Source organism: Oreochromis niloticus, linkage group LG4, assembly GCF_001858045.2.
Source record: "Oreochromis niloticus isolate F11D_XX linkage group LG4, O_niloticus_UMD_NMBU, whole genome shotgun sequence".
Lineage (NCBI taxonomy): Eukaryota > Metazoa > Chordata > Actinopteri > Cichliformes > Cichlidae > Oreochromis > Oreochromis niloticus.
Window position 1 is genome coordinate 16,561,739 of NC_031969.2, and position 11,089 is coordinate 16,572,827.

Below are 11,089 nucleotides of genomic sequence, written 5' to 3' on the forward strand. Positions count from 1 at the left end.
AGATGTCTTTTTCCTCTGCGTGTTTTGACTTTCTGTCCCACTGATCCACATGGGTGTAATCCCAGACTCACACATGAGGACAAGCAGGGGAGGGGAAAAAAGGTTTCCTTTGAGAACTTGAGCCTACATTAAAGCTGTTGACAAAAACACTCTACTGCTGCACAAACATACGAAGGTAAGGAAACAAAGTGTGCGTCTCATGACTTGAAGTCAAAAGCTGGCCAGCTGTTTCTTTCATTAATATGTGCAAATATTATTCATGAAAGTCTTCAAAGCACGAGTCAGGTAAATCCAGCCTGACTTTAAGCAGACAGGAGAGCTGTTTAGAGCGCTATATTTTCTCAACAGCGGGAAAGACACTATAGGTAGAGTGAATTAAACACACTGTCACACTGTGTATGAATGCAGAAATGAATGTGAGGCATCATCAGACATACAGTGTATTTATAAAGATCAATAATGCTGCTGGCATGAGGAAAAATATCACAAGAATATTGTGGAAAAGACTTTCATCTCTGAAGTTGACCTTTTTGGTAGCTCTCTATTCTTCACATTTCATAAAGAAGGTGCGTGTTTCTCTGGTTTGTTGTCATGCTTTGTTGCTACGAGCGTGATTTTCCTCTCCATCTCCCTTCCTTCCCTGCATGCCCCGGCATCTCTCCTGGCTACAAATCATCCTCTTCTGAGCCTCGGGCCTTGTAGAGACAGCAGAAGATTCCTTTGCTCCTCCCTCTCTGCATCTTTCACTCCAGCACACAGACACACACAGCAGGAAGTGACGGATAGCTGGTGTCCACCAGCCCCCCATACTCCCTTTTCTTCACCATCACCACAAATTGCACCACGGCGATTAATCAGGTCGACGTTGAGTAGTGTTGCTTCAACACTGCAAAGCTGCCAAATTTCTAAAAGCATGTTTTGGAGAGTTTAACCCAATAGCAGAAGTTTGTCTGGGGCAGGCGAGAACCTGTTGACCTTACAGGTTGTTTACATATTTGCCAGAGATTAGTACGTGGGTAACTTTGTAACTTTGCAAGCGAGAGTTCTGTTCCAAATTTTACTTCCAAAATATCGGTGTGACCCGTTGGCAGGTACGGGAGTGTCATGATAAACTACCAGGGAAACTGAAGTACGTCAACGGGAGAGGTGTGGAGAGGGAGGAGAGGCCGAGGCAGAGGACTGTGGTTTGTTTATGCTCTCCTTCTGCAGATAAGAGCAGTTGCAGTTTAAACGGCTGGGTGTGTGAGTGTGTGCTGAGGAGATCTGCAGCGTACAAAGCAAACCGGACAGCCCACTATGCATCAGAAAGTCTAAATATAGTTCACAGTGTGTGTGTGTGTGTGGCAGCGTGTGCACAATGTATCTGTCACTCATGATGCCAGATGCAATGGAAACAGCTCATGCAATTCCTAAAAAGGCATGTATACTATATACAGTACATTAACCACGCTAAAACTGTGGCTGTTTGAAATACCTAAAGGGCGTCTGTGCAGTGTGTCAGTGTAGCACAAGAATACGTTAGAAAAAATGTAAACTGCTTTTGTCTGCCCACTAAAAACAGCCCAAATGTCTCTGATGGCAACTGTGCTTCCAATACTTACACGTCACCTGCTAAATGACTCAACAAATGTCCCTCTCTCTGTACTAAAATGAATTTGAATTCAGTTTTATTTATATCACATTAGCCGCCTCAAGGTGCTTTTTAATGAAATGTAAAGACCCGCACCTATAGTAATACAAAGAAAACCCCCACAATCAAACAACCCCCTCTGAGCAAGCACTCGGTGACAGTGGGAAGGAAAAACTCCCTTTTAACAGGAAGAAACCTCTCAGGTTTTGAGAAGTGGCCACCTGCCAAGACTGGTTTGGAGTGAGGTGGGGAATCCAGGCCAAAGAAAACTGTGGAAAAGAGCCAGAGATTAATGAATAAAATGCAGAGTGGTGTAAAAACACAAAGTGATTGAAGTTCTTCAGGGTCAGGAGAGAGTAGAGAGGTAGAGGTGGCGTCTGTCTCCAGAATCCAAACTGGGAGCTGGTTGTGCCTCCCTTTGTAATTTTAAATATCCAAGGAACCACAAGTAATTCAGCAGCTGGAGAGAAAAGTGCTCCACTGGGATGATGCGGCACTCTGAGATCTTTCAGATAAGATGAGGCCTGATTATTCAAGACCTTGTGTGCGAGGGGAAGGACTTCAAATCTGATTCTAGTTTTGAATGTGAAGATATAAAAGAAGAATAACATTTCGTACTTTTTTCTCACCTCTAAAACATTTGATTTCATTTTAAACTTAGCTGCTCGCTGAAGACAAAAATAACATCATGCATTCTTCTGGTTACATTCTTCAATGTCGGGTTGATATGCTTTGTTTTCCTGAGATACAGATAAGGCGTAGTGAAGAGATGTTCAGGGGGAAAGCACAATTCCTTCCAGCTTATCATCGCTCAATCAGCTCTAGCACGCTTCCAGAAATAGACGGGGAGAGGAGTTGGACTGAAAAGCCATTAACTGCTCCCCCACCCCACATCACCGTCTCGTGGAGGGGACCACAAGCTGGGCTGAACTCCACCTGTTTTTATGACAAGCAGGTGGGGGTTCTGAGAGGTGAGCTTGGCACTGGGTTTGAATCAATAGCGGTGCTGGCAACATTTCACTGTCGCACTGCTCCCTGCACATAGCTCGTCTCTCTCTTTGTGTCTGTTATATTCTGATCCCAGTCTCACTCTCATTTGGATTTTCTGTTGGTTGGTAAAATATATTAGACTCCCTCGCGCTGTCTTTGGTCGGTCCTCCCTTCTGTTCTCCACCATCCTTGAGTTTAACTTGCGGGTGTAGATCAGGTTAAGAACAACAAAATATCTGATGTTGCTTTACGAAACTTAAATTTAAGTAAGCGAACTGAAAAGTTCGGATGTAAACGTTGTCAATAAGCGCAAAGCAAAGCAAAAATCTCACATGAGCTTCAAATTTCCCAAAATCCCACAGTGAACGTCTTCCAATACAAGAGTTTTTGGCAAATAAAACCTGAAATGGGACTACCTTTTATCTGCAAAAGCCAAAGCACCACTAATCAGAAGTCACAAATCACATCATGTGACATTCAAACAGGTCAGCTGGGATTTATCAGTTTGTTCAGATGCTGTTTGCCAGCTTCATGCCCGACTTTGTATCTTAACTTACTTGACGTGACAACAGGTTTTATAGTTACTGATACACTGAAGTATATTGATCACAGCATATAGTGTAGTTATTATAGTTTTTCAGTTTATCATTTATTTTGTGTGTTGTCACTTAGTAATGAACTATGATGTCATCTTGTTGATTTTGCTCATCGGCTTTTTCAGTGTTTCGCTTTAAATTTGCTCCAGTGATTTCCAGTGTTAACAGTTGCATCTTTAGTGGTAGAGGCACGGACTGCAAAAGAATATCCAATTTGTTAAAAGCCAATAAATTAAATTAATTTAAGTTACATTTACAGTGAACATAACATAGGGGCCTGATTAAAAGAAAAACAACGCTTATTAAAAACAAAACGCGTCAGATGGACGTAGAGTTTTCGGTCTGAGCTCTTCAATCAAATTAATCCATTTACAACTTGTAATCAAATGATAAATAAGAAGCAACAAATGTGCATCATGAAAGTCTAGGAAGTATGTTTGTCTTAGAAGGAATGACTTCGACACTGATTTTTAGAATCAAATGTGAGAAATAATTTAATCTAGAGCTGTAACATCAGTCAATTCAGTGGTCTATCTATTTACTGACAACGGCCAATCGTGTGCATATTGTATAAGAGATATAACTGCTTTGAAATGATAAACTGACTGCCTTTATGCATGTCAGCATTCATGATATGATTATTAGTGATCATTAACAAACTAAACATCACTCGTGCGATAGTGTGTATTTATGATTGCATGTATTTGCAGAAATAGCAAACCTAATTTAACAAATGTCGCAGAAAATAACTACTGACTGGCATTAGTGCACCTTTCCCTTTCATTCCAGCTACTGGACATCTCTGATCTCAACCACACACATTACAGTGACTCATGCTTTGTATACCATGACATATCCTGGATAAAGAGGGAGCTGATATCACTAACGCCTCCTTTCTGCCTCTGTTGCAGGAGCTCCGACTCCCAGCCCCCTCCCCAGTATTTTTGAGAATGACCTAACACTTGTGCACAAACACAGTGTCACGTACCAAGATAAACACACTCCCACCAGAGCCTGTATCAGCGGCCGAGATAAACCAACACACACGCTGAACTTTGCACTGCCTATCAAGCCCCGAGTGTATCAGGGGACATGCAGACAGACAAGCAATGATGAGGCAGCCCCAGAGGGACAAAGATATGCCAGCAGGGTCGGTGCTGGCATGATACAGTTCAGCAACCTCGCATCAGAACAAACAGCAGTGACACAGCTCTCAGTAATGGCAACCCAGGCGCTGGTCCTTAAATCTGATCCATTTTTTACTCTAACACATCAGGTTTTTTTCTATAATTACACGTCCAAGTTATAAATATTCTAATTTATGTGGGGGTATCAGCCGATTGCCTTTCCTAGTTTGACATTAGCAAACTAAATTCAAATTCAAAACTGTAATGAGCTGAGAATCCAAAGATTTGAGTTACCTTATATTTTTTAACGGTTTCTGGGCTTCAGTCCACTTGTTCTGTCTTTTTATGTCTATTTACATCAAATGTTTTTGCCCTGCACCAAAAGTACCCATTAACAGCCCACATCCTTGGAGACACTGGGTAAAACGTAAATAACAAACATCTCTTTCACTCCGTTTTTCAGTTTACACAGTTAAAGTGATGACTGATGTCTGCCTCGTCACACTGATTATGCAGTTCTGCTTTTTCACTTGACCCACAAAATATGCCACATCATTTCTCTAATCTACAAGTGGGCATTTTCATTGTATCCGAGGTTCTTCTGCCTTCTATCCACGCTGTGCAGGGTATACCTCAGAAACCAGTTGACTGGTTTATCCAGCCTTGACTTAAATGTGAGCCTAAGCTTAGGTTCAGGAGGTTATCAGGGTAGACAGAGTCACACTCGCACTAAACATGTGTGCAATGGCACTTGGCCTGAGCCTGCAAGGCGTGAAAAAAAAAAAAATGTGGCAAGAGCTAGCAGTGTTGCTTGTGTACTAACATATCTGCGTTACAGGCAGAGGAAATAAAACAATGCATTTTGAAATGTCACGTGTAAGAGCAGCTATGTTCCTGAAACTACGTTGTAAACACTAAACCTGCAATCTCTCACTTAAAAGCACTATTCATGCTTGCTAATGACACGGCTACGCACCAGTGACTTCAGTGCACTCGCCTCCACCAACTCAACCACAAAGAGCAACGACAAAGTGAACCAGTGTAATTATTTTCAAGCTTTTTAATACAAACTTAATAAACCATCAGTCTCTCTTAACATGTAAGACACTGACTCTGAATACTTTGTTATACCGTTTGTTTTTATCAAGTATTGCACAATGTAGGTACAAAATTAATATACGATTACATTTTGTCCATAATATAGCAAAAATCTTTTAAACTCTTAACAGAAAATACAACTCTCATGTATTTTTTTTTGGAAAAAAAAAGAAAGAAAGAAAGCAAATATTCTTATATCCCACCACTACGGAATATTCTGTACACAATCTTTAGGATAGTCAATTTTTTTTAACATTTTTTTTTTTTTAAATGATGAATTCATTTTTTATTTCAATAAAAAAGAAAACATAAAGTTGCTGCAGCCATCACAGATCACTGGAGTAGTAAAAAGATATAAATGCAATACCATGTCGTAGAAACAATAGATACTCTGATATTTTACAAACTCTGTACTAAATTAAATTATACAATTAGAAAAAGACCAGGAAATCCCACTTATTTATGCCAATCTCTTGAAAAAAACAAAACAAAACCAAAAAAATTGGCGATGTCCAGTTATGTTTAAATACTGAAAAGAGGCCATGACTTGTGGTGGTGTTTTTTTTTCTCTTTTTTGTCTTTTTTTTTAATATATATATTTTTTTAAAACAGTCACATAAAAAAAATATTTTGTGCTTGGTTGGCAAAAGAAATAACAATGATGCATGTTGAAGTTTAGGTAACCAAGCTTGGACATTTTGTACTACAAGCTTCATTAAGGAAAAAAAAAAAAGGTATAACTCAAGGGGGCAAAATAATTCACCCTCGGGCTCATGCTCTTAGACTCGTAACATAGATCTTACAGGTGACAAGTCACTTTTTCCTTTTATACTTGACATTCTGTTCTTGTTTACTTTTTTTTATTTTTTTTTTTATTTCTGTTTTGAAATGTGCATTTGTGTTTGTTTCCCCCTATCACATTATCTCTGGTCGTTTCTGTATGAAGTAGTAGCTTAAGTAGTACCTTCACGTGTACTAGTTGGCCATAACTGGCTGGAATTGCTGGTTAGAATACTGCATGTTGCTCAAGCTGAAATTCAAGCCATCCATAAGCGACTTGTCATTAAGGCCACCGTAGGCCGCAAACATATCAAAGGCATTGCTGTACTGCAGCGGGCTGAGGCTGAGCGAGCTGTCGCTGGGGAAAAGAGCACTCTGGCTGCCCTGGCCCTGCAGGCTGGGGAACACAAATTCCTTGGCATTGGGGGAGAGTGCCGAGGGCTTCTGGTGCTGCTGCTGCGGCGCGCCGAGGCCCAACCCGTACAGAGAGTGCATGGAGGTGGAGATGGCTTTCTGTTTCAGGAGACTGTTCACATTCAGGCCCAGGTTGGTGGGAGAGGTACGTGCCACCTTGTTCCCAGCACCACTGCCGCCATTGTTGCGTCCACTGCTCTTCATCTTAGTGGAGCCAAACTTGGTGGCAGCAAAGGTGGCTGTTGTGAAGGTTAAAGGCTGCGTGGAGCGGGGCATAAAGGTGGGGCTGACTGCTGCTGAGTGGCCAAAAGGTGGGGAGGGCGAGCTGGACCCCGGGGAGGCGCCATTCACAGGCTCATTGATGGGCATGAAGACCTGCGCGTCCGGATTGAAACTGTTCTTGATCTCCTTGTCCAAATCAAGTCCCACATTGCTACTTCCACTTTCGTTGCTGTCGTCGACGTACAACACTTTGACGGGCCCCTTCTCCCCAATCTGGTAGGACACCTCATAGGGGTCAATCCACACACTGAGGTCCTGGGGAAGGTTGTTGCGGACATCTTCAATGTCCAGCCCACTCTCTTTGGCTGCCTTCTCCACCACGGGGTCAACCTTCTCCCCAACGTGGATGCATCTGAATCCTGAACCTTTGTATGGCTTGTCCGGGTACCAGTGTCCTTCATATTTCTGCTTCAGCTGCCGCTCCAGCTCCTCGCCAAAAATGTTGACTCGCCGCCTGGGCAGCTTGTTATACAGGTATGAGATGATGAAGTTGAGGGCTACTTGGATTTCAAGCTGCATAGCTAACTGCTGAAGTTTACCCGATGCAACAAGATTATTTGTGTCTGACCTTGAACGTGTCCACTGGGTCTGCTTTGTTTATCCGTGTTTGGCAACACAGCTGCTCTCTCCAGTCGGGATGGCAAAAGCAACCAGAACTTGGATGAAACAGGTTAGGGAAAAAAAATCAATCAAATCAAAAAATCAAAAGTGCTGGTTTTGTGTAAGTGGTGTCCTTCCACAGGGTGTGATATTTTTTCCTGCAAGAATTAAAAGTGGGGGAGGGAAAAAAAACACATGTATAAGTACATGAAAATATATTTGGAATAATAATCATGCAGTATGGCTACACAGCTACAACGAAGGAAGGAGGGTGCTTTAATTATTAAGCATTTGTTTTTAAAGCAGGTATGTTGTACTGTGACCATTTGAGCTCATACATATGTAGGCTGTAAGCCATAAAATGGCCAACCAAAGCAGGATCTTAAAGGAAAAATAAACCAGAAAAGAAGAATATACAGAATATATTCTAATAATATGAATATATTGATATAAATAAACAGAAGAGGCACTACAGCTGGGCTTTACTGTTGTCAATCCTGCACCTAAATGTCAAGAAGTAGGCATTGTGCACATTAACCTCACACTAGGACTGAGAATCCTATTACATAATAGGCTTCTAGATATCCTCCTTACAGCAGGAGACAGGAAAACTACTGCGGGGTTACCGCATTTCATTATCCAAAAAGGGTAAGCTTGACTTAGTGGCTGCTTTGTAGATAATGCCTAATGGTGGATAAGTTGGCAAAGAAACGATCCGGTTGGATTTCAGGCTTATAACCGTGCTACTGGGTTGGTATGGTATGCATACGGCACAGATTAGTCGAAGCAGTGTCGCCGAACAACCTGTCTGCGCCCATGTTTTGCGATTTATGCGAAAGGATTTAGCCATTAAACATTTAGTGAAACGAAGGCTGGATGCAGGCAGCACAGAAATAGCCCTCTTCTACCTAGAAGAGCTAGACAGAGGGGGTTTATAGGGAGTCAGCCTGTAGAGGCTGCTGAAATGCCCCAGAGTGGATTATTTTATTTCTCAGAGGGGGAAGCTAACCCACACTGGAATAAAAACCAAACCCTGCAATGTCTACACCTCACTAATAAAGATTGCTCGCAGTTGTAGCTACAGGTCTTGGCTGGTGTTACAGTAAGAAAGGCATAATATTGCAGAAACTGCAGCGCACAGGAACAGACTGTACTGACACCACTAGAAAAAGGCGATACAATAAAAATAATAATAATAACAGGCTGCAGTGAAAATTCAACAGCACATCGGACTCATGTCGAGTCTATGTGGAGACATCGCTATGTGCTTACATAAGAATAACAGAGAAAAGAGCACACACCTATCGACCGCACACACAGTCTATATACACCCCTCCCTAACTTCGTGGACTGACGCAGCAGATCAGCTTATAGTTAAGTATGAATAGAGCTACAGTACGACTAAGAGCAATAATAAAGAGCGACACACACATTAGCAGAAACAAGAGAGCTAGAATACTTACTTTTTTGTAAAAAATAAAGATTCTCAGTAGTTCTGAAGTACCGTTAGTTAGTGCAAATAGGAAAAAAAAGTATAAATACTTTCTTCACATATAATAAATTATCAGCGTTACAAAAAAGTCTTCCAGTACACGTAGTTTTTGGAGGATTGGCGTTTACGTTTTTTTAAGGTTATTTTGCGGTTTTTTGTTTTTTAGCTCTCCTCTTTCAGCAGGCTTGCAGAGTAGCTCCCTCCTTACTCGGGAGTTTCGCAACTTCGTCCTCTTCTGGTACGACGTCGCTCGTATTTATAGCTTTCCTCCGCCATGGGCACGAGGTAGGCGGTGATGCGGTTTCAGAGGTCAAAACAATGCGAGCGCCTGCGATTGGTCCGCGGCGGGAGTCCCGCCCTCTTCGTGACGCCCGAGGCGAGCACTGATTGGCTGATCGGCGCTGTCAAACTCGGACAAACGGTCCTGTGAGACGAGAGAGACGCCTGTGATGAGGAGTTTGCGTCAGAGATAACCTAGGTCTGTGCTGACAGCAAAAGGCAAAAGTCCTAATTAATGTTATTCACTTGCAGTATTATGTAAAGAGATAGAGCTGCCTTGAAACAAACATAAAGGTGAAACTGTGGCACTTCCGGGAAGTAAATATTTTATATTAACCCACCCAGCAGGTTTTAATCGTCGCAATCAGATAATATTTAAGACTAACAGCTCTGTGCCATGTTGATACCAGAAAAAGGGGCCTTAAAAATAATTTGTGCCTGCATTTCGTCACAGAATAGTCACAAAAGACACCCCCCGCTTTTTTTTTTAACCTGCCACGAAAAGCTGCAGGGTCTGTGATAAATGTATAACGCCTGAGAGGAGATTCCCCACAGCGGAACGATACAGCTGGCAAAAAATGTGGGTGGTGCTGCATGCTATCTAGAAAACACAAGCGCTGATTGGCCTAAAATGGGGCAGGAACCATACTGTGAATGGTGTACCCGTATCCAAGGTGCTGATGTAGGCTGCGCACGTCATCGCTCGGCTGAACGCACGCTGTTGCCTAATTTAAAGTGAACCGGCACACACACACAGGTATCTGCTCAAGAAAGGAAGAGTCGCTGGGGCTTTAAAAGCCTTTAAAACCACAATAAGGAAAACGTGCTTTCTCCTCATGATTAATGGTGTTATGTGAAACGGAAATAAAGGCGTTATCCTGATTAATTTACTTTGCTGACAACTTTGAGGTCGTATAGATAGATAGATAGGTCACCTTATTTACCATGGCAGCAGTGCTTTTTATTAAAAAAAAAAAAAAAGAAAGCCGGATTGGTCTGACAGAGTGGACATTCTTATGTTTCCCAAGCGGAGTCATGTGCTTGATGTGAGCTGTAAATGCTGCAAAGAGGGCTCCTGTGGAAAGTGCTTTAGGGAACAAACCACATAAGACATGACAGATGAGGCAGGGGTGGCTGAAATAGAGGGGGGATTATACGGTTTGACATTGCCCAGCAGATTCAGATTCACCATCTATCTTAAAGTGGAAGTGGGCGGGTGAGTGAGTGGACTGCCAGCCAGCAGCACTGTCTTTTGCAGTCCCAGCAAGGCCTTGTGGGCTGTTTTTACTGTAAAGATCTCGGTGTCACATGTCCTCCAGAATCACTTCCATACAGCCATTCTGCTGGGGCTCCTTTTTATGGTATGGTGTTTATATTGTGTATGGTTCCTGTGCTTTTCCCCCCACTAATGTGTAAACAATTTGTGCCCTTGTGATGTTTGGAGTGGCAATAAAAGACATCAGCTGACAGAGCAAGGTCAGCAGCTATAATCAGGCACGTTAAGACCGCTATATTGTCTTAGAGCGTAATCCTCTAATCATTGGAGTTCAGTGTATCCGCCACTCACTGCTGCTTCTGTCACATGAAGATTTATAGTTCTCCCCTGAAAACAGTGTCCAGTCTAACTTTGTGGCACGGAAATGAGAATATAGGCAGTTACGTGAGTAATTTAGCAAACGCTGCAGCTCAGTTTCCTTGTTGTATGGAAATCCAGCTCATCAGGGCTTAAGCTGACCTTCCTGTGGCTTCCTTGTGCAGAAATATTGCACCACACTCCATAGAACTTTGCAACAAGACAGGA

At 42.3% G+C, this 11,089-nt stretch overlaps 1 protein-coding gene across 2 annotated transcripts; it reads right to left on the reverse strand.

Moving 5' to 3' along the window:
• Positions 1–5,388: 5,388 nt before the first annotated feature.
• On the reverse strand, positions 5,389–9,251 carry LOC100710871 (protein Tob1). Of its 2 annotated transcripts, none has more exons than XM_003452807.4 (2): positions 8,981–9,251; positions 5,389–7,675 (listed from the first exon to the last, which is right to left on the reverse strand). In XM_003452807.4, the coding sequence occupies exon 2, from the start codon at positions 7,434–7,436 to the stop codon at positions 6,417–6,419; it is 1,020 nt and encodes a 339-aa protein (XP_003452855.1). In that variant the 5' UTR covers positions 7,437–7,675; positions 8,981–9,251; the 3' UTR covers positions 5,389–6,416. The 2 variants fall into 2 exon arrangements, with proteins under 2 accessions (XP_003452855.1, XP_025762713.1); XM_025906928.1 differs by having other exon boundaries at positions 8,977–9,251.
• Positions 9,252–11,089: the final 1,838 nt, after the last annotated feature.

Bases quoted from the DNA above. Each gene is read 5' to 3' on its own strand.
- LOC100710871 (XM_003452807.4), bottom strand. From the start codon at position 7,436: ATGCAGCTTGAAATCCAAGTAGCCCTCAACTTCATCATCTCATACCTG.